Here is a 27,844-nt window from a genome sequence, read left to right on the forward strand (position 1 = left end):
GTTAGGTACCTAGGACAGTGCCTGGAAGTTGGCAAGTTGGGTTAAATAATCAGTAGCCATTTCATTCCAAATCCTAAAATCCATGTCAAACTGAACCCATCATTTCTGTCTAGGATGAGAAGCAACTCTACTATCCCAGGGCAGCGAATGTCTCCTCTGGAATCCAGGCCCACAAATTTCAAGGCTATTTGGCTTGTATGAACAAATTAATAGTCCTCTGCCCCATGGTCCTCTTCAGATACCCCAGCTTTTTCCCCAAGGGGCCCTCAGCTCAGCAAAGCCTGCCCACCTGTAAGGACAGAGGCTCCCCAACTTTCCTGATGAGAAAAAAGGTGTATCAAAAGGAAGCAGCCCAGCTGATTGCTGAGCTGTGGAAAATAAATAAGCTGGGGAAGAAAAAACACTTCTTTTAAAAATCAGGTTAGGTATGGGTGTACAGGGTGTGGCCCTTGCATAATTAGCCTGTCTGCTTGTAAGGCGCCCTTGTGTCAGGTTTGCACCAGCTGTCCCTCCTCTCTATTCCTCCTGCTCCTCCCTGTTCCTGTAGGTGTGTCTCTGGGCTCTGTGGCTGCCTGTCCCACTTCCCGCTAAGACTCCTACCAGAGAGGTCACCACCCTGCAGCCCCAGTGAGCCTGAAACAGACCAGCCAAGTTCCTGCTATGGAAGTTGCAGATGCCTCCCAGAACAATGGGGCCAGCCCAGAATCCAGGGAAGCCTGCAGTCTTCCAGGCCCGGCTGGCAGTCTGGAGAATGGGGCTAAGGCTGATGGTAAAGTTGCCAAGACCACCAATGGACATGGTGGGGAGATAGCTGAGGGCAAGAGCTTAGGTAGCACGGTGAAGCCAGGTGAGGGAAAGAGCTCCCTGTTCTCTGGGAATGAGTGGCGGCGGCCTATCATTCAGTTTGTGGAGTCTGTTGATGACAAGGGCTCCAACTACTTCAGCATGGACACTGGGGAAAGCAAGAGATCCCCCTATGCTGGGCTTCAGCTGGGGGCTGCCAAGAAGCCACCCATCACCTTTGCTGAGAAGGCAGAGCTTCGGAAGTCCATCTTCTCAGAGCCCAGGAAGCCTGCCTCTCCAATTGCAGAGCCTGGCGATGTCCAGAGGAATAGCTATCCTAGGGTGGACGCTGGCATCCTCCTGCACTCCAAGCTAAGCTCAGAGGAGGTCCTATGTGACTCCTGCATTGGCAACAAACAGAAGGCTGTCAAATCCTGCCTGGTATGCCAGGCCTCCTTCTGTGAGCTGCACCTCAAGCCCCACCTGGAGGGCGCTGCCTTCCGTGATCACCAGCTGCTTGAGCCCATTCGGGACTTCGAGGCCCGCAAGTGCCCCCTGCATGGCAAGACCATGGAGCTTTTCTGCCAGACGGACCAGACCTGCATCTGCTACCTCTGTATGTTCCAGGAACACAAGAATCACAGCACCGTGACTGTTGAAGAGGCCAAGGCGGAGAAGGAGGTAACTTACTGGACCCCTCACTGGCTCTCCAGGACTTCCTTCTCTCACCACTAGTGTCTTTACATCTGATCTCCTCCACCGGGAATTTCTAAGATTGGGGGCTTAAGTCTTCACTGTCCCTGGCTCATTTTTGCTTCTGCACACACCCAGACTTGGGGTCAAAGACAGTTTCCCAATCCTCTAAGGCATCAGGAGATAGGGACTTTTCCTAGATGAGCAAACACAGGCTCAGGAAAGATTGGGTACTTGGCCAAGAACATAAGATAAGTTCAAGTAGGTAAGAGAATCAGTACTTAATCCTGAGCTGTGTGTCTTAGCTAGGGTCTTTCTTTCTTTCTTTCTTTCTTTCTTTCTTTCTTTCTTTCTTTCTTTCTTTCTTTCTTTCTTTCTTTCTTTCTTTCTTTCTTTCCTTCTTTCCTTCTTTCTTTCTTTCTTTCTTTCTTTTCTCTCTCTCTCTCTCTCTCTCTCTCTCTCTCTCTCTCTCTCTCTCTTTCTCTCTCTCTCTTTCTTTCTTGGAGAATTCTTAAATTATCTTTGAGAAGGACTGGCCCCTGGGGAATGGGTCATAGATGATGAGAAAGAACATGGGTCATGGGTGGGGAGAAAAAAAAATTGATCTTTAAATGTCCTTTCCCCCCTGGCTTTAGAGTTTGCTTTTGCAGGACAGTGACTTCTTGGTGTCCTTTTTCTTTTCTTTCTTTCTTTTTTTTGGAGGGGGTAGTTATACTTTATTTTTTTTTCTCTTTTTTAATTGCTGTTTAAGAACAGCTGTTGCCATTCTCTCCCCACCACTTTTCCCCACCCCACTCACCCCCACCTCCCACTCTCAATCCTACCCTCCTTTGGCTTTGTCCTTTATACCTGTGCCTTGACAACCCTTTCCATCTTTCTCAAATTATTCTCCTTCCCCCTCCCCTCTGGTTACTGCCAGTTTGCTGATTCCCCCAGCCAGTCTCTTGACTCTCTCAGTGGCTTCCCAGTATGCTTTTTGTGTATAGTTGCATGAAGAATGTGCCTCTGTCTGTAGGTGGAAACTATTAGTAAGGGTTGTTGTTTGTGTGGGGGTGGGGTGTAAACATGTATGTGTGTGTGTCTACATGCATGTGGGGATTTATGTGCATATGTGGATGTTTGCATATATTTGTATATGTGATATATAAGTATGTTTATATGAGCTCTATATATGTGGTTATGCCTGTACTTCTATGTAGAGGAGTACAGGCATGTGAAGGCTATGAATTTGGTAGACATGGAGAAGGTGTTCTGGTTTAAAGGATCAGATTTGGCAGCTGCCCCTTGCCCCACAGAGGCTGGGCATGCTCTTTCCAGCAGCCACACAGCTTCTTGCTATGGGAAGCCTCCCACTGGGATGAACCTCCTGGTGGTCAATGCAGGGGACCAATTTTCCTCAAGAGCTTCTTCACCTCTCAGAATGGGGCTGCACAGGACCCCTCCATGACTTGCCTTCCTGGGCCAGGAACTTGTGGATTACCCTCTCCCTGCACCTTTTGCCCATACCTCTGGGCAAGGATGGAAAAATTGGAGATGGAGAAATACTCAAAGATGCTTTTCAGGAGCTTCAATTGGCCCAGGAAGCAGGTGTTCCCAGTTTCCCCTACTTTCTCACCCCAGCCTGGCTTCAGGCTTCATACTGGGAAAGAGATAGGGCAGAGGTCATGGAACCCATCCTTCAGGAGCTTACTTGAGGAATCAAAACAGAAGAAGGGGTAATCATCTTCATCTACTGCAACCAAGAAACTGACTGGGTTTTAAAAGACCTGACTGAGTTCTCTTCCTGGTTTTTGCCTCTAATTAGCTATGGACAACTCCCTTGCATTCTCTAAGTCTTGGTTTTCCTATACATTAAAGCAAGGGTTTGGGCTAGATTGGTAGTTTTCAAATTACCCTTATGGAGTCCTACAAATCTTGGAACTGTCTTTGAGGCCTCATGGACGAGAAAGGGACAAGATTGGTGCAGAAGCCAGGGCTCCAGGTTTCCACATCTATTGCAACAGCACATACTATTATTCATCTGTTTTATAGGTAGGGTTTGGCCCCAAATTTTACCTGAAACAAGGGTATAACCAGTTAAGAAAAGCTCAAGTGCCCCTGGAAGATAAGAAGGGCCTTGGGTAGCTCTCCTTGGAGGCCCCAGGAGCTTAGAGTTTATGCCCTGGCACTGGGGCTGTGTAACACTCAAAGACACAGTCCTGGCCCTTGAGGGATCATGATGCAGCTTAGCAGGTAGAGCTCAGATACACAAACAAGCTGGAGCATCTGCCTTATTACACCATAGTAGCTCTAGATAAATATCAAATCATAGAGGACAGAATGCCAGGCTTCATGGAATATTAGCAATCTCATCTGTCTCCTCTTCAACTTGCAGATAGGAAACAGGCCAGAGAAAGGAAGGCATCCCTCTAAACTTGTAGAGTTTGAGCAAGAATCCCCCTAAATTCGCTTCCAATATTTGAGAAAAGCATTGAAGGGATAAGATTCAGAATATGTATGCTTTACAGGAGCTTTCAGGGAAAAGCGTCTGATCCACTGAAGTGATTTTAAAGGTGGGAGCTTCTTGCAGCATGTGTGCCATCAGCATAGGAGTAGGCAGGAAGGAGTGGTATTAGCCAGCCAAGAGACTGAGATGGGACAGAGCAACTTGTCTAGGCCTGGCTCTGCTGGAATGGCAGAAGTGGGGGACGTTGGCACAGAGTGGAGTTACATCAATCCTGGCGTCTTTTGAAGGCATCTCCTTCAGACCCAAACATCAGCCCCCACACAGCTTTTTACAAGGAGCTCTGTCCAGAACCTGTTATACAGGCTGGCTGGTGAAAACCCAAGTTAGATAATCTCAGACCTACTGTGGTTAGCTACATGAAGCTGTACATGACACAGGGCTATGGGTGTTCATCTGCTGAGCCTCAGCTCTATCTATAGACTCTGAGCAGAGGTAGTGTTGGGGAAAGGTCACTTGGTATGGCAATAAGACAATCCTTCCTTTGGTGGACCTGAGGTCAGAATATTTTTCATTTTACTCTAAACATCACAAGGGGTCCCACAGATATCATCTTGTCTGCCACATCTTCCTCTGGACATTTCCCCGGCTACATTATGCTGATAAAATTTACCGTGTACATGTGCATCCTTTCCTGTGTCTACCCAAGTCCCTCCTACTGCATTCAGTTAGGATGGACTCTACCTGGTGAATGGTTGCCTGCTCTGGGCAGCCTGCCTGGCTCCTGCACCCACCAGTGTCCTTTCCCTGTATTGGGTCCAGGCTAGGCTCTTGTTTGCGAATACAGTAAGCCACGTGTGGAGGAGCACTCAATCCAGCATCACTCTGGAGGCATAAACGCTTTGCTCCTTAGTGAGGCTCAGACTTAGCACCTCAGCCACTCTTCCAGCTCCATCATTTGGCTCACTTTGTTACTCTGACCATGCCCCATAGGTTTGCTTCTCACCTCATTGCCTTATTCCTGCATGAAAGCTGAGCTGCTAGGTTGCTGGGCATGGGCAGTCACTGGTCCTACAGCCTTAAAGGCTGTGCTGGTATAGACAAGAAGGCTCTTTGGACAGATGACAGTGACTGGGGTTTAAGAAGAGAAGACAGGCTTAAAGGCCTGGGATGTGATGAAGAAGCTGGGACCACTTTCTAGGAAGATTTGAGAGTTCTCTTGCTCTAGGACAGGGTAGGTAAGAAAAGGATGTGGGATGATTTCCATGGGTACTGAGGGGGAAACAACAAAATATGAGAGGTTTAGAGATAGGAGGCAGAGGAAGAAAGTGAAGAACAAATGGGCAAGACATGCACCAGTTTTTGTGCTAAGAAATGGCCATGTGGTGGGGGTTACTGCACTAATTTTATAAATGAAGAAATAGGCTCAAAGATGTCAAAAACTTACCCAAAGTTACAGGACTGGCAGTGCTCTGGTTCAAACTATTAGTGCACCTGTAGCCCAGGCTGTTTTCTCTCCACCATTTTAAACTTTGTTTTCAAAGGACTAGCAGGCTGTCCTTGGACACACTGAGTCCAGTGGCTTCTAAAAGCCAATCTCTGACCTGAATTGCCTGATGAATTGTTAAGACACAGATTCCTGGGCCTTACCCCACAAGGTTTTGAACCAGGGTGTCAGAGCCTGGGATCTTTATTTATTTAAATTTTATTTTATTTTATTTTAATTAAAAAAAGATTTTATCTATTTAAAAAAATATTTTATTTATTTTATTTGTAGACAGAGGGAAGGGAAGGGGAAAGGGAGAAAAACATCAATGTATGGTTGCCTCTCATGCAACCCGTACTGGGGACCTGGCCCACAACCCAGGCGTATGCCCTGACCAGGAATCAAACCATTAACACTTTGGTTTAACCTGTGCTCAATCCACTGAGCTATGCCAGCTAGGGCTGGGATCTTTATTTTTAAGACTCTCATAGGGATTCTAATGTGTTTCCAGGCTGAGAATCAGGGATCTCGTTCATTTTCACCAGTAGGAAACCAAGGTCCAGGAAAGTGGATTACTTCCTTAAGGGCCACATCTTGTATAGAGATGACCTGGGTGATGTTCCTCCCACCCTATTTTACCCCTTACCTGTCCTAACACCTGAGGAAGAAGGAAATATAAGCCCCAATTAAGCAGAATAATAATGGGCTTGTTGACATCTGAGTGGAAATGTGGAAATCTATATAGATTTTCAGATTCTTACCCAGATAATTACTATTTGTCTGAAAGTACAAATTTGACAATTAACTGGCTCATTTGGCAAATGTCACAGTCAGTGGTCCATGTTATTAATTTGGTCAGAAGAAGATCACAGCCTGATGTCCAATCTCTCCTTTACTGAGGGTAGTGCAAGTATACATGTCTAGGAAAATATTCAGCTGTGTCTGCACCTGAAGGCCCCATTCAAGCTGAGATACCACTAGATGCTGTGCTACTTTCTACTTTTAAGGAAATCTCTGATTTCAATGCTGAGTGGCCCACACAGGTCTTGTCCCAGGCACTAGAGTGAGAGGCAACCAGGCAAGTGTGGAAGAGGAAACAAAGGAGGCATTTAGGGACAGACCTGAGCAGGGTGACAAGAATGAAGTGGGGATTAGGAGAGAGTCAGGAAGGTGGGGTAGATAAGGAGCTGTGGGAAGCTGAGGCCCCATCAGACATCACAGGCTTTAATCACCTACCAAGGGAGGAGGGAGAGAGGGAGAGAGATAGCTGGGGCCTAAAGTGGCACAGAGAAGGGTATGGGGAGGAAAGGGGAACAACATGAGGATGAGATGGATTCACCTGTGAGGTGAGAAAGCCTGCGTGAGCTGAAGTAGCAGGAGTGGAAGGAAAGATGATGCCCTGGAAGGTACAGAGAACAGCCTGGAGGGTACTGTTGCATCTCAGCTTCACAACATGCCAGCTGGAAGAACTCAGACAAGCTGTGCTATCTTTCTAGGCCTTGGTTTCTTCATCTGTAAAATGGGGATAACACTACTCACCTTTACAGTGGATTGTACTCCATTAAAGGAGAAATTCCTGGCACATAGTAGGTGCTCAGTAATACAGTTAGTATCCTTTCTTTCCTAGTGTTACAGAACCCAATATTTTTGGAGTCTTCCTATATTACATTATTTTCTATATCCTGCCTTTCTAGCAGGGGTATTGACAAAAAGTAAACAGAAGCTGGATAGATCTCCAGAGGTCTCACTCCAAACCCTCTTCATCCCAGAGGTGAGGAAGGACTGCTCTAACAGTACACGGTTTCCAGTCTAAGATCCCTTCCAAGGTCCCACTGTGTTCTGCAATTCTGGTTTCACAAGGTGTGCTGTGGGAGCAAGGCTTCCTCCCAGTCTGTGTCCAACTTCCTTAGTGTGCCAAAGAAATAAGACTACTCTCTCTATGCTAACTGATCCATCCATCCACTGCTGCAGACAGTGTGTCTCCACTTTTGACTGCCTTCACATGGTTCCAGACCAGCCTCCTATCCTGGTCATTGACAGACATCTCTCCATACCTCAGCTAGCTTTACAATCTTCCCTCCCTCTTGCACAGGATGGGCTTCCATGGACTGACTCCCTCTGCCTTTGGCCTAGGCTTTTCTATTCCCTTTCATCAGTGCTCAGTTGCCTTCTTCCCTTCTCTTGGCCAGTGAATCCGTGCTTGTCTGGGTATGACTTTTCCTCACCTGCAGGCCTTGATGTAGCCTCATCCTCCTCATCCCTCATAGCTCCCAGAGCACTTCTGTTTACTCCAGATTCTTAACTACCCTGGCCTTTACCTTTTCTGAACAAATCTCCCACTTACAGGCAGTTAATCTACCCTCATCCCCTTTTTCCTACCTCTATTCTGGTTTCCCCAGTGTCCTCCAAATTTCAATTATCCAAGATGAAAGCCTCTACTTTGCACTCTTGGTCTAAGTCTCAATCCCCCAGCCTTTATATGCACACCTTACTCTATCCTGACAGTATACACATAGCACCTGGACCCTAATGCAGTGACACATGCTTCGCTCATTACTAAACACTGAGGTTTCACCTGATTATACTTGTTCACTGCCCTCACTTATGCCCTACTGGCTTGCCTGGGACACTGCACTTAACCCTTTGGTACATGGAAGGTGCCACAACAGTGACACTGGGATCACTATTCAGTTCTTTCTCCATGTCAGGCACCTTCAGAGAGCTTCACTCCCTGATCCTAGTTCATCTCACAACCTCTTTGGGAAGCAGTCCTCTTCCCATTTCCATGAAAGATGCAGAGTCCGAGGCACAAACAAGTTAGTCACTTTGCAAATACCACCTACAGGGAGGTGATGGTGACTGAATTTAAGCCTTTGGCTTCCCAGCCCTGTGCTCTGGGTGGACTTCCTCCTGGGTTCCCCACGCTCATTTCATGGAAAGCCTGCCCTTCCCCCTACACCCACCAGGCCTGAGGTGGGAGTGTATGAACTTTTATTCTCTGCTTTCCTGTCTATCAAACCTTGTTTAGGGGATAGTGAGGTGGGGATAAGAAATTTAAGTGCTAATTTCTCCACCCCTGAGTTAGTGGGAAGGAGGCTTCCAACTATCCCATCAAACTTAGGCCAGTGTGGGAGTTTTCTAGGGATGGAAAAGTTGCCTGGAACAGACCTGTTATCCAACCTCTTGGTTCCTTCCTTACAGCTTAGATCTGCCTTTCAGGTCCAGACTGCTTGGGACTTTCCTGGACCCTGGCTTTGCCAACTCTGTGTTCAGGACACTTGAGCTCTACATCTTCAGACAGTGTGAGGATTGAGTCTCTGTTGTCCACAATGGGGTCTTACTTCCTTTGCTTTCTATCTTCCCACCACTGTGGCTGTTCCCACTGGGCCAGGCTTCCTCCTCAGCCTTTTTTCCAGAGACCTGGCTAAATGTCCATACTCTCCTTTTATTCCTTCCCCTTGACAACAATTTTCCATCTCTGGTGAGACATTTTCCATGCTGTGGTATTTCCAGCTCATTGCTAGAAGGGAAGATGCCTTCTGAGAAGAACCTACAGTCTCCTAGCTGGAAAGTCCAGGAGTGTGTTTTTGGCTGGGAGGTGAAATCAGGGACTTTATGTTGGGGAGCTCTGCAGTGCCTAACCCAAGTCTTTTCCATCTTCTCTACTAGCATTCCAGCTCTCTGGACACCTTTTCCAAACAATCCAGGAAAGTTCTCTCCACCATCAATTCACTTTCCTGGTGTCTGCAGAAGGTTCTCCATCAGCAAACCCCTTGGTGACATGAAATATCCAGGAAGCGTGACATGTGGGGAAATCTGTGCCCAGCTGCTCAGGACTCCTTGCTGATGAAGCTCATATTTCTAGTTGTTTATGGCTTCCTCATCTTGACTATTCTGGTGGACTCTGCAAAGAAATGGCTGGAGAAAGGGGTGGCCTCTGCATTTAAAACCCAGTGTAGTAAGGAGACCTGGTACACTCCAAGGCTTTCTCAATGACTTGGTTTTTCTGCCTGTTAGGTGGATATCACTCACCTGTCTTCCAAGCTGGAAGGTGCTTTCAGAGCATTATTGGGGAGCCCAGCAGAAAAGAAGGTGCCCCTTGGTTTGCCTGAATTTAATTGACTTTAGCTTCTTCCCTCTCCTTTTCCCTCTATTGTAGCTGCTTTTCAGAGTAAGTCATTTTTCCAAATGGAAGGGAAGTATGGATATTAAAGCTCATGCTTCAGCACATTCCTGATAAATCTTCTGCTCAACCTTCCTCAGACCCCAACAGCCCATGTTCTGCTCTTGAGCAGGGATCCCTACAACTTCTCCTGCTCTTCCCACATCTACCCATAACTGCCTCACTTGCCAAATAAAGTTTCTATCTCGTCCAAACTGCAAATTGCATTCCTTTTTCCTTTAGCAGGTTTATAGCTATGCCTGCCCAGACAGAGTTCTCACCAGCAGCAAACCTGGCTCCAGCTTGCAACATAGGCTTCATGTCATGCCATAAAAATGTCACACACTGTTTTTGCCACAGAACACTCCCTGGGCTGGGCCAGAATGGGCTAGGCTAGGCTAGGCAGGGCTGAGCTGGGCTGAGTCCCCTTCCATCCCTTAGCCTGAAAGAGGCAGAAGCTTTCCTCCCTCTTCCCAGGGGCCCCAGGTCCACTGAAAGGTGTGGAAACCCCATAAACAGGCCTTCCTCCAGCTCACATTGGGTGGAAAGGGCTCACAAAGGTTTAACCCTTTTCAGGATGTGGTTGGGATGTCCAACCTCAGAGATCTGAGTTTATAGTGAGACAATATTTTGGATCCTTGGCAACTGGCATGGTGCCCAGCCTATCTGAGGTCCCAGTGAGGGCTTTCTAAATGAGTGGCTGAGTGGATGGGTGTGCTCTGTCAAGTTAACTCCCCTGGTAGAACCCCTCCCTGATTCTTCCACCTCTTTCCCCTGACTTTTTCACCAACCCTGACCCTTCCTTGCAGACAGAGCTGTCACTGCAAAAGGAGCAGCTGCAGCTCAAGATCATTGAGATTGAGGATGAAGCTGAGAAGTGGCAGAAGGAGAAGGACCGCATTAAGGTAAGCAGCCCCCCAGGCCTCCTCCTTGCTGTACTGTGCTGTGCTCTTACCCTACCTGTGCTGCTGGGAGGAGACAGACCTACTGTTTAAGGTAGGCTCACATTTACATCCTACGCTTGTTTGTCTTTGTATTTTCCCACTTGCTTTAGCATTCCTACCAATTTCCCTTCTAAGTCTGAGTCAGGCATCCAGGTAGAATCTTGTCCATCACATAAAACTCAATTCACATTATACCAGGAAATAATGACCTTAGAACAACCTGTCTTCAATTGTCCCCATTGTCTGCTCTGTCCACCAGACACCAAATGCTTACTATTTCTTCTTTTCCTGTGCCAGTGTAGCTAGAGGTATGTCTGCCAAGGTTCAAGTAATTGCTACCCACAGTATGAAATTATTGACTCATGACCCTGGCTGCATAAACACCCATCAATTCACTTTCTGAATGAGGTTTTGTTCTGATTGAGGTTTCAATGATCATGCCCTGACTCGTGCAGGCACTTCTGTGCCCATAGCACTGCCCAAGGGTGGAGTGATAGTAGGGAAGGAGCCACAGATAGATTAGGAAATATGGGCTATAAAAAACCTGGAAATCTCTTTCAAAAATGGCATCTCTCAATGATACCTTGAATGAGAATTTTGACCAAAAAGGCTTGCTGGGTTGGGATAACCTGACTGTGTTGGGAACCTAAAGGTACATAGGGACTAATTTAAAAACCATAAAGAGGTTTTTAAACCCTCCTTCCTCTATCCTTTCACTCTGAACCTAGAGTTTCACCACCAATGAGAAGGCCATCTTGGAACAGAACTTTCGGGACCTGGTGCGGGACCTGGAGAAGCAAAAGGAGGAAGTGAGGGCTGCACTGGAGCAGAGGGAGAAGGATGCTGTGGACCAAGTGAAGGTGATTGTGGATGCTTTAGACCAAAGGACCAAGGTACTGCATGAGGACAAGCAAACCAGGGAGCAGCTGCACAGCATCAGCGACTCAGTTCTGTTTCTCCAGGTAACAAACAACTCTTTCATCATTCAATCCCTCAGTACTCTCATCCACTTTCTCATACCCTCATCGATTATCTATCCATACTCCATTTCATGAATCATTCATCCATCCATGCTCCTCTACCTATCTATTTAATTTTTCTCTCCAAGCCATTTCCCTACCTAATCCAAAGATGGCACACAAAAATAACCTGTACCAACCTTAATTGATATGCACTAACAGTGCCCAAATCACAGTAAAAAAAAGTTCTGTGGTTGATTATTGATGCCTGCTTTGGCTATAGGATAGTGGCAGGTAAGTGTTGCTTATTTGTCATCTTTGATCTCATCTATTTATTGAGTCATCCATCCACTCTTCTATTTGCTAATGTGTTTTGGGTACTACTGCATGCCTAGTACTCTTATTAGGGAAATGAAGAATAAATTAAGAAGATTCTGACAGTAACCAGAGGGGAGATGGGAGGGGATAAAGGTGGGGAAGGGGAGAAGTGTTTTCAGGAACAACTATAAAGGACACATGGAAAAAACCAAGGTGGGGGTGGAAGCAGGGGAGGGAGGTCAGGATGCCTGGGGTGGGGGGTAAAGAGTGATGGGGGCAAATGCAGGCAGCTGTGTTCGAACAACAATAAAATAATTTTAAAAAAAGAATAGAGAAGTATAAGCCATGGTTTTTGCCCCCAAGGAGCCACATCTAACTGGGAAGACAAGACATGTACAATTAGAGAACAAATATAAGACTCTATAATTAAATTATAAAATGTGATTCAGGAGATAAGTGCCTGCAAAAGCTGTGAGAAGGGCAAGAAGACATGCGTAATCTAAGACAGCTTTGTGAAGAAGGTAGAATTTGAACTGAGTCTTGAAGGCCCATTAGGACTTGAGAAGAAATAAAGGTTCTTTAGTGGGGAGTAGGGGAAAGTAGAGGTGCTAAAGTGTTGGGGCAGGATTGAGTGTGGCATGTAAAGATGGAGATAACATGACCAACACATAATGCTCTAGTAATTCTTTGCATTTCTTTAGCATTTTCACTCTCAAAGTCTTCACAGCTCATACTCTCCTAAACCCTATGAGATAGGAACGATGTACCCAGTGTTGGGTAGGGAATTATAGAGCCATATATCTGACTGCTAATCCTAACAGAAACTTTAGCATCTAGTGGATTTAAGTCCAACTATTTCATTTTACAGGAGAAGCTGCTGTCCCCAGTGAAGAGAAGTGGGGCTAGTAAATAGCAAAGCTGGGTCTAGAACGCAGCACCTCTGGATCCCAGTGCTAAGTCTCCCAGCTGGTCTGTGACAGCCATCTATAGAGAAGGCCATCCCCTCAAACTTCTAAAAACCCCAGAGGTTAATGGCTTCTTTCCTTTCTTGGTAGGAATTTGGTGCATTGATGAGCAGTTACTCCCTCCCGCCTCCCCTGCCCACCTATCATGTTCTGCTGGAGGGGGAGGGCCTAGGGCAGTCACTCGGCAACTTCAAGGATGACCTACTTAATGTGTGCATGCGTCATATTGAGAAGATGTGCAAGGCAGACCTAAGCCGTAACTTCATTGAAAGGAACCACATGGAAAACGGTAGGTCCCCTCTTGTGGGCAGACCCTAAGGCCATGGGCATTTTTCTTCTAGGTCAATCCTTGCTGCATGGTACAGGTTGGCATTCAGCAACTGACCCCTTATTGTTCCCAGTCAACTATTGCACCTAAGATGCTGGTACTAAGATTCAGGGATTGTAGCCCTTCATTGAACTTGCTGCAAAAGTTAGGCAGCCAATACAAGGGGCCTCCAGGGTAAGGAGCACCTAGGCACTGGCTGCCCACATGTCTCTGTTCTGTGGTCGTCCATCAAACTCAGCGACTGGTCTCATTTAGACCCACATTTGATTGTCGGGCCCAATCCAGCAGCTGTGTAGATGCTGCCACTTGTAAGGGCCAGACCCCAAACTGGTAGCTTTGCAGACTCCAGTAAATGTGACCTAGAACTGTGCTTGGAGGGAGAACTTGCCATGACTGTGCTGAGTGTTGTTACACCCAGAGGCTGGGTGGGGCCAGGATAGGGAGAGTAAAACACAGAATGTCTCAGTGACTCACTAGCTCCCCTGAAGTCAGCTTCTTTTCTAAGTCATGCTTCATCCCGAAGAGGGCAACTGAATAATCTCACAGAAAGCCTCTGAACCTGAGAGACTACCCTGTTAAATCTTTTCCACCAGACCCAACCCAGTCCTTTTAGCTCCTAAAGTCCGGATGCTTTCCTCAAAGCCCCCCACCCAGTGCCTAGGCCAACACAGGCCTTGAGGACACAGCTTGATTAATAAATTTTGGCCGCAGGCACACCAAAGTAAGTGACCTCTGCTTTGGTCTCCAGATGGAGCATATGACTTTGAGGGGACAAGAAGGGGAAATAGTGTGCAGAAGTACCAGGGTTTAGCAGGGCACACATATATTTTGGAGATGGTGACATCACACAGTGTCCCTGTGAAACTGTAGGACATTAAGTCACACCTGAGGACTGATAAGCCATTGCAACAAGACAATCTCTTGGCTTAAAGGGGAACTCAGCTCTTGAAATCCTCCTTGTAGTGACAATGGCAATGGTGACAGCTGGTAGAGATTGAGTGCAACTGTATGCTGGCTTTGTGAAATCTCCTCACTCACAAAGCCTTCTTTTCCCTGTGGGTTGTATTGCATTTGTGTCTCACACTCTGCTACTCAATTTCCCATGTCTTCTCATCTGAGAAGATGCTAGTGCTGGTGGCCATGCAAAGGGTTAGAGAGTGTAATGATCACAGTCCCTGGGGTGATCCTCCAAACCTGGTGGAGGAAACTTTCAGCTGAGGTCTGGCCAAATCTATGAGGATGGCCCTGACTGGGTCCAAGTAGTCTGTGAGTCTTGCAGGGACCCTGCCTGCCATCCACCCATTGTGTAACTTCTAGGTCATGATTGCATTGACCATGACCTCTGTGTAGGGTGGCCCTGTGCCCTATGCAAGGTGTGTTGGAAAGTGGCTTCCAGGAGCAGGGATGGGTGCTTCTGATGCCAACAGCCCTGCAACTGTGCCTGAGGCCCTGGGCTTCCATGTTGGTTTTTGTTGCTGCTACACTGTGGTTGGGAATGTGTTTGGCTATAGGAAACAGAAGGTGGGGGGCCCATGGGTCAGATCTTGGAGTAACCATCCTCTCCTTCCTGAGACCAGATCACACACCAGACCAGAGTCTCATTCTACCATCAAACACCTGGGGGCTGAGGGACACTGGGCCACCTTTATCCTGGCTTTGGGAAAGGGAAGGAAGGGGCTAGGAAAACACCCAGGACATTTGTTTGTTATGGAATGCCTACTGTGTACCAGAGCCTGCTAGGAACAGGTGATGGAGATGAAGAATCAGGGTCTGAGCCACTCATTCCTTCCTCTTGCCCAGGGTAGAGAGAGAGGGAAGGACAGTGAGAAAACAGGAGATGGGGAAATCGTGAGAGAAAGAAATGGGGCAGAGGGCATCTAGGGAAGCCCAGCTTGTCCACTAGGCCATAAATTCATTTGGGTTTGTGGGTCTGGTGGTTGGGGTGGAGGAGAGGTGGAGGAGTCTGTGGCTACTATAAGAAGCTCACTCCTCTCTGCACACCTCTGTGTGGTCCCTGACTAGGGATACCAGTTCCAGGACATCACTGCACCCACTTGAGGTGTCAGCAGTGGCTGGGACAAAGCTAGGAAGTGAGGCCAGGGCTCAAACCCCAACTATGTTCTTATTGGCCATGTGACATTGGCCAAGTGACTTTATTCACCTCCTGAGCCTCAATTTCTTTATCTGCCACATGACAATGGATCTTTGTAACAGTACAGGAATTGATATATACATCAGATAAGGAATGGATATCAGTAGCACCTTGTAAATTGCAAAGTGCTATGCATATAATGTTGCCCACAGAGTCTGCCCAAGGAAGGGTGAATAGCTCGCTGCAATCCCCTATTCTCCCAGGAACTCAAGAGCAGAGGGGATGCTGGGTAGGATGTTACTTTCTCTAAGGTTGGGGGCCCCTGCCTCTCCCTGGGACAGAGGAGGCCGTGGGCTGACTCAACCAAGCTCAAGGATGCCCCCAGTGAGCCAGCTTCTCTTCCACACAGCCTCTCTGCTGACCCAACCTTGCTCCTTCCCAGGGGGTGACCATCGCTACATGAACAACTACACTAACAGCTATACCAGTGAGTGGAATGTGCCAGACGCCATGAAGAGATACTCCATGTACCTCACACCAAAAGGTAAGGGCAAGTCTTATCACTCTGGGAAAGGACTCAGCCAGATTCCCCCTGGGTAAAGTGACTGTTCTCAGTCTGCCTTGGGCTGTCCTAATATGTACCTGTTGTCCTGATGTAATCATTAATAGGGTCTCCTCTTTCTCTCAGAAGCATCCTGGTTTATGTGACATATTATCTGGTACCCTGCGCCTGAGAGGCTTCCTTCCCCTCTGACACAGGCAGCCCCCACACTTCCCTTACCTCTAGCCCATATTCTTCCTTTTCTTTCCTTCCAGAAGGTCTCCTGGCTTCTAGTCTCACCTGTTGCCATCTGCCAGAGCAAGCTGTGCTTTGCTTCTGCTTAGTTTTTTGTAGTCCTGTAAGAAGGTTGACTCCCCCCCAGAATAATTCTGCTTCTCAAAGGCAGGGAGATTGATGGCTCTTCCTTCTCAATTCCTCACCATTCCCTCCCTATGTGAGGTAATATACCATGCATCTTGGCCTTCTCAGCACTCCTCCAGGCCCTAGAGAGTCTTGTCCTGAAATGGTGACAGCCTGGGTGTGGGTGTAGACCAGTGTCTGCCTGTCTTTGCCTTGTGGTAGCCTGTCACATTCTTTGGCACCAACAACAAGCCACAACAATACCCATTATATAAGGTGGTTGTGCCAGGCTCACCAGCCTCAGGTGGGAGGAAGGTGTATAGGTATGTGTTTTTTGAGGCGGGGAGTCTGGAGAAGAGTAGGGTGTGGGAAAAGGCAGAGAGGACACATGGAAAAGGCACAAGGGACTGGGAGAGGGGAGCCTCAAGTCTTCAGCACTAATTTACACACCTCAGATACACATATATTGGGAAGGACTTAGGGTTTGGCAGGATGAGCTCAGTGGAGAGGAACATCTGCTGCCCCACCCAATTTGAAAAAAACAAAACAAAACTCTGAACTTCTGGTGGAGACCTGGCTAGACAGCTGGAAGTGGAGTCCCCCACCCCAACATTCCTGGTGTGGGGTGGCCAGTCCTGCTCACTGCCCTTCTCAGGGTTCTTCCTTTTGTACTTATTCTGTGAGACCTATATTAAGCAACTACCCCAACATCCCTCACCCAGGGTGTCTCTTTTCTAGCTCTCCCATTCCTCTGAGGACCAAACCCTGATGTGGCAGCAAGCCCCCCAAATTGTCCCTGCTTTGCTCCCCTGTTCTGTAGAAGATTGGGGAGAATATAGGCTCCACTGCAGGCTATGAGAGGGGAATGGAGAAAAAAGTACAAGGCTCAACAAAATGTCACCATGAGAGCATTGGACTGGTTACTGCCCCCTCAGTGTTCCTCTTTGAGAAGAGAATATTGGACTCACATGCTAGGAGAGCTTCCAGCTCTCTCAGTGGGAGTGAGACCTTGACATCTGTAGGTGGAAGAAACAGGTTCATCCAGTGTCTCTGCCTCTACCTTGGGGACATGAGGGAGGAAAAAGCTCTCAGGCTCAGGGTTGAGGCAAGGGAAGGGCCAAGAGAGTCAGCAAAATTAGGAAACAAGGCCACCAAAAGGCCACCAGCTTGTGTCTAGGAGATTTGGGGCAGTGGGATTGGGCAGTAAGGCTTCCCAGGAGAGATTAGTCTCCGGGATCCTAGAAAGAGGGCGGAATGCTCAGTAAAGAGGACATGGCTAAGATGGCAGGGTTCACTGCAGTAAGAGGAATGAGAAACTGTGGGTACAAAGGTTTAGAGAAAGGACCAGCAATTGCTGGGCCAGGTGTGTTGGAACTCAAGTGGGGGGTGGGCTGACTAGGTGAGAGGGGTGGGCTGACACACAAGGGGAGTATATTTTCTTGGTTTGTAAACTGGAGGTATGTATCTCACTCTGCCATCCTTTCAAGATTTATATAAGAGCCCAAATATGGGTGGTGGTGGTGGTGGTACACACCTGTGCAGTATAAGGCTCCCATCCCTGGAGAGAAGTATCTGGTTCATGTTCTTGGGTACTGGCTCATCAAGCCCCTCACTTGGCCAAGGGCCCAGTGCCTTCTGATTTCCATGGTTCTCCTGCCTCACAGAACCCCCATTTCCCAGTCTCTGTGATTTCAGACACATGGCAACTGTCTCAGGAGGGGAGTGTTGGCTTTTCTAGCCTCTGGTGATCCTCAGTGCCTGCAAATAGGGTAACCATGTGTATCAGTCTGTCCAGAACTGTCCAGAGTTATGCCTGGTACACTTGGCATAATTATCAGTAACACCCTTTCACTCCTAAAATTGTCCCAATTTGGATGGTAAATTAAGTGACCACCATCTTTTAGACCCAAAGGGGCTGTCATAGTGGTGGAATCTATGTCCTGGGACAGGTACTGGGGGCCATTTAGGAGCAGAGTCCTTCCTAACTTTCAACTCAGAGAGAGACACAGGCTACCTATTAAGCCAGACCTACTTTTCTGTGAGGACAGCCTCTCCTGTTTTGCTTCACAGCAGGGGCTAGAACATCATACCAGCCTGGGTCCCCCAGCCGCCTCTCCAAGGAGATCAACCAGAAGAACTTCAATAATGTCTACGGCACCAAAGGTAGCGGGGGTGTGGCTCAGCTCAAGGGTGGGAAGGACTCTTGTGGGCAGGACAGGGGAGTTGGTCCATGGGCAGAGGGGCTAGAATCCCCAATGTGAGGTGGATATGGAGATTTGGGTTAGGGTTGTGAGCTCAGAGATGGGTAGCGAGGTATAGCTTAAAGAGTATGTGTATGCATGTTCATGTGTGTGCACATGTGTGACATTGTTAGGCAGCAGGAAAGGTAGCTAGGCACTGCAGCATCACTGGAATTCCCTGGATCCATGTGATCTTCTCCTTGAAGGTTGATTCAGGGGAACTGGGACATGGGGTTAGGTGTGGAGATCTCCCTCAATGAGTATCAGGGCATGAGATATCTTTACTGATTTGTGTACTTCTTCATTGTAAAGTTGTCCAGTGGTTAAGACAAACTAGTGTAGCTATAGATAGAAAGGGTGGTATGATATGAAATGGGCCCACCTCTGGAAATTGGGGACGTGTTGGCATGAGAGGTAAGATAGGGGTATGCCCTTAAGAACCATGAGATTAAATGAGAGTGGAGACCTGGTTTCTCTAGGGTGTGAGGCCATGTGCATGACCCCTCTGCTTCCCTATACTAAAGACAGGACCATGTGTTCAATGATCCCAGGCCCTGGGAAGCCCTGGTTCTACCCTGGGGGCTCCTTGGTGCTTTCCAACCATGTGCAGAGAAGAAGGGGACTGAGCCAGCTCCACCAGAGCCCCCACCTTGCACACAGCACCAGAAGGTCTGAAGAGGCAAAGAAGGGAGTGCTGGGGGTACTCTTTAGTGAGAACAAGGTCCTAGAGATCTGAAGGGTCAGGGGCACACATGGACAGGGCAATGCCCAGACCTCTATGTCCAGGATTGGATTCACAGTGTACCATCACAAGCATGGTAGACTGATCTCTGTGAGGGCAGAAGCCGAGTCTGTCCTATTCACTGCTGCGACCCCAGGACCTAGAAGAAAGGGCTCAGGAAACATGTTTTGAAAGAGAGTGAACAAATGAATGAGTGAATGAAAGGGCAAAGCATATGGTCCCACCACAGCCTTGGGTGGATATGCTCACTAAGGTCCATGCTGCAGAGTCTTCCTGACAACTCTGTGGGAGAGGCTTCACACTGGAGCAGGTGGACAGCCCTAGCCACCTCTGACTGCTGAGGCCAAACATTAGCCTGAGCCCATGCTTCTGGCAGATATGGGAGAGGATTTCCAGGAATGGAGACTGTGCATGAAGTGAGCTTAATAAAGCTTCCCCAGACCTGCTTGAGGGGAAGGGCCAGAGAAGGATGCATCATCCATAGGGGGCCCTGAAGATCCCCATTCAAATGCACTAGTGGTGACCATGCTGTCCTGTACTGCCTCTTTCCTCTAGAATGCAGGGACATGCTTGCAAATGGACATTTGTCAGCCTGTTCCACTTGATAAACAAAATTCCAGGACTTATATTAGCTGCCTCTGTCCCCAAGTTTTAACATGGGCTTGTATTTGTTTGTTTGCTTATTCCTTCATCTGTCGACTATACAATGACCACCTTCTGGAAGGCAGGCTCTGTGCCAGGCATGCGTGTGATGCTGAGCCAGATGAGTAAACCCTCTGCCCCTTGGTGTCCAGTAGGAAAGACAGACAATTGAACAACCGAGGGGACAACGGGTGTGGGTGAGGTGCGGCATGGGCTGAGTTACACACAAATTTAGGAAGATGATGTGGAAGCTGACACCGGAAGCCCCAACACATGAGTCTGCATGTACAGTGCCCTAGGCAGAGGACCTGGTCTGTGCAAAAACCTCGAGGAATGCAGAGTGCAGTCTGGGTAGAATGTTGGGCAATGGAGAGGATGAGAAAGATAGAAGCCAGAAAGTGGAGTCTGTGGTGAGGGGTGGGGGCAATGGCCCATGAAAGAGCTGTAGGTTATGTATGATGGACTTTGAACCTTCATCTGATTACAGTGGATCCTTAGATAAGGCAGGGACATGATGACACTTTATACTTCACAAAGACAACTTTGAAGGCAAGAAGGATTGGCAGGAAGCATACCTGGGCCCAGCAGTATCCTGGCTTGAGACATGACAAGGCCTGGAGAGTCACAGAAATGGCTCAACCTACCTCTGATCCCCTTGCCAGACTGCCTTGGTCTTAGGCCCCTCCTTTCCACACCCCCAGGAAACTACACATCCCGGGTCTGGGAGTACTCTTCCACCATGCAGAGCTCTGACGACTCACCTATGGCCCAAGGCAGCTCCTCCTTCTCCCTGAAAGGTGAGCTCTGTACCCTCTTTCCCTACCTGCTTTTCCTGGCACCCACCAAGCCCTGCATTTGTCTCTGTTCTTTCACTCATCAGTTCCTCACTTTGAAGTGGCAGAGCCTTGGACTGAAAGCCAGACAACTGCCACTATCCATGTCTTCACTATTAGGGACAGCTATATCCCAACAGCATTTCTCAAACTTGTCTCATCACAAACTTTTCTCTAAGGGGGAACATTGTGCCCTGTGATAACAGGCATCAGCATCAGGGGGACAGGGACATGTCACACCATATAGAGCCACCATCCCAGATATCCCCAGGGTGCTTTTATCAGGCCGAACTTCCCAGTCCTCCTACTTCAGAGTTTATTTAACTTTGTTCATCTACTGACTCCTGGCCATGGTTGACTCTAGAACCCTGTGACTATATGACACCTGTCAAATTTAAAAGAGCCAGGTCCTGCAAAGCTTCTTTGGGAAAAAATGGGACTAGATGATCTCTAAGGCCTCCATGTCTCATTCTTCTCCTAGGACTCTTTCGCAAAGCTGAGTAGTCAATGCCTCCTGTTCCCTGTGGCTGGGTCATTTTGAAAGAAAGGCCTGAGCCAAGCCTAAGCTCACAGTGGAGCCCAGTGCCCTCACATCTCTTTGGAAATGTCCAAGCAACAGTTCTGGTGGGCTGTAGTGAGAGCGATCCAGTTTGTCTTCTGGCACCTAAGATGTCTGGCCTGGAAGAAAGGATAAGCAGGTTGGGTGGGCTCAGGGAGGGAAAAATGCCTGTGTAGGGCAGGCAAACCCCCAAGCAGAGGTCTCTGAAGGTGGCTTTATCATCCAGTGGTCCTTCCTAGCTAGGATCCCAGTCTATACCCAGGACAAAATTCTTGGAATGATCAGCAAGGTGAAGGAGAAAGGAATATGACTAGAGAGTCCCAGCCTGCAGGAACCCCTGGTAAACTCTAGGATTTCCTTGGTCTGTCTGGTTTCTAACAGATCCTACCCCCCTTCTCTCTGGTCAAGCCCAAGTCAAAGACCACCCAGCAGGTGTGATTTAGAGCTTTCAAATTCCTCAGTATCTCCCCATTAGCCTGCATTGCCTCTTCTACAGGTCTTACCTTAGGAGAGCACCTTCTCAAATACACCACGTCATTCAAGAATAGCCTGGGGACATATGCTGTCACCTTCATGCAGATCCACTCACCAAATCCACTGGGAATGGCCTTGGATGGGGGTTCTTGTCAGGTCTGCATGTGTGCAAGGAGAGCCCCCACCTGTGAAGACCAACTCACTCACACCCACTCCAGCAGCCCTGAGGGAGGCAGAAGAGAGGATGCTCTGAGTACTGGGCTAGGGATGAACAAGGGCTGTGGAATTGCAGCACCCCAAGATGAAATGTGACTCTTTCTGGTCCCTCCTGAAACTGGCACTGTGCTGCTAATACCTCTCTCTCTCCCAGCAGGCACTGAGAAATTCCCCTATCAGTTCACCACCTTGGGACAGGCCACCACAGAGTTTTCAAAACCATTGGACTCCAATGGGCTGTTTAAAAATCATTCTGGTACTTCTTTGTTTCCTTTCCCTTCCCTTTTTCTTCCACAGTGGGGAGGTGGAACAGCCTGTGGGACTGTCTACCATTTCTAGGGTGTCCTGGTTCCTCCTGCCCAAAGCCCTTGGGAAGAGTGATGAATGGCCCACTGCCATCGCTGGCTACCCTCCCCTTTTCTTCTACCTGCTGCATAAGGCTGGCCTCCTGGACCCCCTCCACCCACCCCCATCCTCACCACTCTTATAGCTGGCTGTCATGGGATTATCTTTCTGGGAATGGACTGAGACCTGAATTCCCTCTCTCTCAGCTTCCCACTCAGGATCAGTACAACCCTCTCTTTCCAAGGCTATCCATCACCAGAGGCAAGGAGAGACCTGGGTTCTCTGCTTTGTCTATGAAGCTTTGCCAAGTGCCAACCCAAGAATGGGCCCGCTTGCTGGCATCCTGGCAGTGCTGCAGGTGGTTTCTGGGTCTAACCAGCTTATTGTCTCTAAGAGTAGGACAGGACAAGACAGGACTCTAGATGGCCCCAGCCAAGGACAGACCCTGTGGATTTCTTGAGTTCCTCTGCATTCAGGTCATACCCTTTTCTTTCCCTACAGGCTAATGGCTGACACTGAGAGTTCTTTCCACAGTTTTGTGGGTCACAGCTCCTTACAGATCTCACTGGGGAGAAGTGGGAAGGTAGTCCCAGGGAGCCCCACCCTGTACCAGTGTCCTCAGGATCAGGCCTGGATAGTGAGCAAATGCTCAGGCTCCATGGGCTTGCTATCTTAACCCTGGACCACAGCCACATGACCCTCTCTGGATCCCACCCTCCTGCTTCTGATGTAGGGAAAGGCAGCAGAACTGGGCAGGAGGAACATGAGGGTAGGTTTCGGAGCCCAGCAAAGCCTGGGTTAAAATCCTGCTTATTAGCTGTGGAGCTCAGGGCAAACTGCTGAACTCACAGAAATAGGGTGGAGGCTCAATGAGACATTTGCAAAGTCCCAGCATGCTGCTTGGCATAAGTGGGGTCAATAAGTGGAGAACATCATCCATGCACACTGGGGAGATGGAATGAGCACATCCTGGTGAAATCCTGGCAGGTTGTGTTTATAAAGTGGCTTTCCTGGGCTTTGGGAGGGAGGGTCAGGGGTATGAGTCTTCAGGATGGGTGGGGGAAATCCTGACCTAGATTTGGGTGTGACAATCTTCTGCTACCTGACTCAGCCTACCTGGCCTGCTCCTCCTCTTTCTGTCTGCCTTGGGGCTGCTTCCCTTTGGCAGACCTCCCCAGGATTTCCCGCTGTGGGACCCTGGCTGCTGCATGCCTCTTCAAGGGTGGCTATTCTTGGCAATGGGTTGGATAGAGTTTGGTGACCACTTTGAAGATGGCATATGCACTCTGCAGGCTCTGCCTGCCTTCCCATGCTTCCTGTGATCAGAGCCTCTTGTCTCCCCAGGCTATCCCTCCCTCATGAGGAGCCAGAGCCCCAAGGTCCAGCCCCAGACTTGGAAATCTGGCAAGCAGACTTTGCTGGTGAGTGGGGAGTGATCAGAAGAGCCTGTGGACACAGGCATGTGCAGATTGAACACTGAAAAGGTCTCCCCAGGGACAATGGCTCAGTTTTCTGGGGTATGTGGGAGGATGGTAATGTGTCTGGACCATGGGATGGTAGGAGGAGGCAGTAGTGGCCTGAATACCTGCATAGAGATAAAGGTAGTAGAAACCTAGGGCTAGTAGGCAGAGGGCCTGGGTAGCATGTATTTTTGAGCCTCAGTTTTCTAATCAGTAAAATGGACAACACTGTTTTTTTTTTCCACTTGGCAAATAGCTGTGAGTACCTATGCTTGTTAAATGACGGCTTGGTTGCTGCCAGCTCTGGAAGTGTAAAATGCTCATCCCAGGGAACAGGCATCCTAGAGATGAGTTCCATGTCCATGGGACAGCACAGGGATGATTGGGGTGATGGTGGGGTGAGGAGTCTGCAAAGTTAGGAATAGATACATTTAGATTTCGGTAGCTAATGATGCTGAGCCAGAGCCATTGAAGAGCAACACAGAGGGAAGCAGAGCCTTGATGTTCAGCTACCAGCTGGCTGTGGGGTCCTAAGCAAGTCAGATTCCTCTTTGAGACTGTTTCTTTACATTTATTATATAGTGCTGAGATGAGGTGACTCCAAGTACCCTACAATCCTGACATGCCTGACTCCTGCCCAAGATCTCATCAATCAGGGACTTTCCTTCACAGGCTGTGCCTCTACCCCCACAAATGCTTCTTTCAGGAAGGCCCAGGCCAGGCCCTGTTGAAGGAGACCAGATGTCCTAGGTTGGGTGATATCTACTGAGGTCAAAGGGTGGAGCTCCTGGCTCCTTGCTGTTTTTACATTTGGAGGTCAGAGCAGGAGGAGGTGATTTGATCAGGGCCACAAAGACTGAGGCCAGTTCAGTTGGAGAGACTAATTTTCTGGTGATTGGAGCTATGTGATTGTATGTGTAATTTAGAGCTGGACTCAGGGGCATTGTAGCAGCAAGACTGCACAAAGCAGATATGGAGGGAAAATAGAAGCCTTCCATTCCTGAGCTCAGTCCTTCCCCTCTCTACCATATACTTTCCCACATCCCAGAGCCTGCATCTAAGAAGAGAAGGCTCATCACCACCCAGAGATACCTAGCAAAGCAGGGCTCTAGTGTCTCCAGCTAAGTATCCAGTCCTGAGAGAATAGAGACAGGTAGTAACATGCTGAGATGGCTGACTGGAAGTCAGTCTGCCTTGGATCTGATCCCAGCCCTCCCACCAACTTGCTATGTGACCTTGTGTGAGTCATTCTTCCTCTGTGCCACAGTTTCCCACCTGTAATATGAGTCACATGGCTGGGATGATTTCATTGCTCTTCAAGCTTTCACATGCTGTGACTCTGAACTAGAAAGGGTTCAGGGGTGGGCAGATCAAAGAGAGCATCCTTTCCAGATGCCATGGGGCTCTCTGTTTCTGCCTATCCTGGTCTCCCCAAAAGATAGCACTGTTCACCGACTTGGGTAAAGCTACATTTTATTGACCCAGTCTTCATGAAAGAAAGGCTATAGTCATTGTCACATTTATTTTCTTTGCTTTGGGGTCCAAGCTAACACCTGGGGTTCAGGAGTGCTTGCTTGTCCAGACTGTGCCACCAAGTAGCTGTGTGACTTGGCCTGTGTTATTTCTTCTTTGGGTCTTCCTTTCTTCCTTTGTTTAGTAGGTAGTGTCACTGATGTCTGAGCTAAGGTTTCAGTAGCTAATGATGATGAGCCAGAGCTGTTCCAGATGTCATGTCCTATGTCATTTCCTATATCATGTCCATCATTCCAGACAGACATAGGGAAGAGGCTACTAGTAAATATAAGTTTCTAGGCTGACAAGGGCCAGGGCTGGAGCATTCTTGATGTCTCCTGCATTAGGATCAGTCAGGTGTTTGCTAGGCTCAGTCTCTGTCCCAGCTCAGGGACAAATCCACTCCTAGAGACTCTGTAGGGGTCCACAGTGCTTGTATTGGCAACCCGCAGCTAAAGTGTACACTTTTATTTCAGGCAGTTTCTCAGGGCTGTGATGAGTGATTGGGAAGAGAGGGGAGTGCTGATTTTGTGAAGTTGCTGAAGAATATAATACACAGAGTTGGCAGGAGAGTTGTTGCTTGCTCTGTCCAAAGAGATCCTGAATAAGAAGCCAGTATGAGAGAAGAGGAGGGGTTGAGGTGGTCTGTATTGGGCTGGGACAGTTGCTTGCCCTCTCTTTACCCCTCTGTCAAGGAGAATTATGCAACGAAAGAAGACGCAAACACTTGAAATTCTTGAGACTCAAGAAGTGGTTTGGGCAAATGGGTGGGAGTTGACTCTGGAGCTGAACTGCTGGGCCTGGAGTCCTGGCTCCCCTACTTACCAGCTGGGTAACCTTGGGCAAATTTCTTACCCTCTCTGCCTTGCTTTGTTCATCTATAAAATGGGTATGGTAGCAGTAACCTACTTAACTGGGTGGTTATAGAAATTCCATGAGTCAATCTGTATAAAACAGTAGTGTGTACTCTTCTGTCAAGTAGAAAGCATTATATAAATGGGAGCTATAATGGTGCTAGGAGGGCCTTCCTGGGCCATGTAAAGAAAGTTTGATGATGGGCCCAGGTTTAAGCTCTCCAATCAACTGATGGAAATAAACTCTAAATAGGATTTGAACCTGGAGACTCTGATAACATTGGGGCTCAATCCTGATCACAGGGTAGATAGAGCTTGCAGGTTTGGCCACAGACCCATAGAATTATTAAGGTTCAGACCACTGCTGCTTCCTGGGGGAGGTTAGAGTTGGGTGGGTCTGGCTAGTAGGCTCCATTGTCATCTGCCCTCTCTAACTACTCTTGTTCCCTGCAGTCTCATTACCGGCCATTCTACGTCAACAAAGGCAATGGGATTGGGTCCAACGAGGCCCCATGAGTTCCTGACTGGCAGGAATGAGGCACTGCCACCCCTGCACTCCTAGCCGACTCTGCTGCTCTTGCTACTGTTCTCATTTGGGTTGGAAGAAGACCGGTCCTGTGCCTGCTCTCCCTGAGCCCCCTCAGGGCCATCTTGGCTTCCCCCCACCTTCCCCATTAACCACAATCCATCCAAGCCACTCTCTAGTTTTGAAGCTTCTAATTGTTACCATCTTTGTTGTGCTAAGAAGTCATGTGTCACAGAGGTGTGGGATAAATGGACTTCTCTCCCTTAACCCACTAGCTCTCTCTTCAGTGGGATTGTTGGGTCTAGCAATGGGTGACCACATAGTACCAGCTTGCCTCTTCTGCCCATTTCTTTGCTGTCTTTAGGCCTGTTGACCATTTCTCTCCAAGGACCCTCGCCCTATTATGCACACAGTATATGCCTGGCCGAGACAGTTGTTCATCTCCCAACCATGTAGGCCCACATTTTTCTTCCTAGCAGCATTGCCCCATCAGGAGAAGACTGGTTGTTTGTGCCCTGCTCTGGTCCTACCTACAATGCCCAGCCTGGCCAAACCTGCAGCTTTTGGACACCACAGAAGGAAGCATCTCAGTGTCTTGGAATCATCCTTCCTATCTTTGGGTCTCACTACATCCACTTTGAGTCTCTAGTCCCTGAGGGCAGGCTTTCCAGCTTGGTAAAATGACCTTAGTCAAAATAATCCTCTTTTCTACCTGCTGAGATAAGCAATTCCCTTGACATGATAGCAGTGAAAATAGCTTCTGGTCCATCTTCCCTGAGGAAAATATCATTTAGCTATAGAATTTCATTACTTTTATAATTATGAATTCTTCTGGCCATGGGAAGTGAACATGACAGTGAAAGTGTGGCTGGGCTGGTAACTGCTGGTGCTTTTTAACAGGGTGCCTAATAAACCTGCCCCACCTCCATCCATTGCCCCATCAGTCTTCCTTTCCTCTGAGTGCCCTCAATGCTGCCATGAGGCTTGGAGCCTGCAGAGGAGACCAATCTAGGAGCAGCCTGGTGGGGGCTCTGGGGAGGCTGGGCCAGTTTTCAGGGGTGGGACAGGGAGGGAGATATTCAGCTTAGGCTTCCCCTGAATAAACCATTGATTACCTGCTTCTTGTGTATTGAACAAGTGTTTCCCTCAAAGTCACCAGCGGGAGAGGCTTCAGTTCCTCTGTACACACTGTCCAACTCTGATGAATATGTGATCATCTTTCCTCCTTCCTCCAAAAGATGTGGCTCTTCTGGGTATCCCTTCTACCCCAACCACCCCCATCTGAGTCTCTGGGTTGCAGTGCAAGAGCCTAGACCTTTCTGAGGCAGGCCTTAGTCAACAATGAGGAAAAGGGGGGACAGTGGCAT

At 48.4% G+C, this 27,844-nt stretch overlaps 1 protein-coding gene across 8 annotated transcripts; it reads left to right on the forward strand.

Annotated features, from left to right (window-relative positions):
* Nucleotides 1–529: 529 nt before the first annotated feature.
* TRIM29 (tripartite motif containing 29) lies at nucleotides 530–27,596 on the forward strand. 8 transcript variants are annotated; one of them, XM_037028536.1, is made up of 10 exons: nucleotides 530–1,464; nucleotides 10,377–10,472; nucleotides 11,240–11,473; nucleotides 12,844–13,042; nucleotides 15,616–15,717; nucleotides 18,145–18,237; nucleotides 20,394–20,495; nucleotides 21,935–22,036; nucleotides 23,470–23,546; nucleotides 26,405–27,025. In XM_037028536.1, exons 1-10 carry the CDS (start codon nucleotides 661–663, stop codon nucleotides 26,465–26,467), a joined length of 1,872 nt encoding a protein of 623 aa, XP_036884431.1. In that variant the 5' UTR covers nucleotides 530–660; the 3' UTR covers nucleotides 26,468–27,025. The 8 variants fall into 8 exon arrangements, with proteins under 8 accessions (XP_036884431.1, XP_036884433.1, XP_036884432.1 ...); XM_037028538.1 differs by having other exon boundaries at nucleotides 553–1,464; nucleotides 18,148–18,237; nucleotides 26,405–27,596; XM_037028537.1 differs by having other exon boundaries at nucleotides 554–1,464; nucleotides 21,938–22,036.
* The last annotated feature ends 248 nt before the right edge of the window (nucleotides 27,597–27,844 follow it).

The sequence above is a fragment of the Sturnira hondurensis genome, unplaced genomic scaffold, assembly GCF_014824575.4.
Source record: "Sturnira hondurensis isolate 20B ecotype Veracruz unplaced genomic scaffold, ASM1482457v3 Scaffold0019996, whole genome shotgun sequence".
NCBI lineage: Eukaryota > Metazoa > Chordata > Mammalia > Chiroptera > Phyllostomidae > Sturnira > Sturnira hondurensis.

Excerpts from the sequence above, each read along its gene's own strand:
- TRIM29 (XM_037028536.1), top strand. The coding sequence starts at position 661 with ATGGAAGTTGCAGATGCCTCCCAGAACAATGGGGCCAGCCCAGAATCC. Across the intron at positions 13,043-15,615 it reads AAGGAACCACATGGAAAACG|GGGGTGACCATCGCTACATG; the intron begins GTAGGTCCCCTC and ends GCTCCTTCCCAG. Across the intron at positions 18,238-20,393 it reads TAATGTCTACGGCACCAAAG|CCCCAGGAAACTACACATCC; the intron begins GTAGCGGGGGTG and ends TCCTTTCCACAC.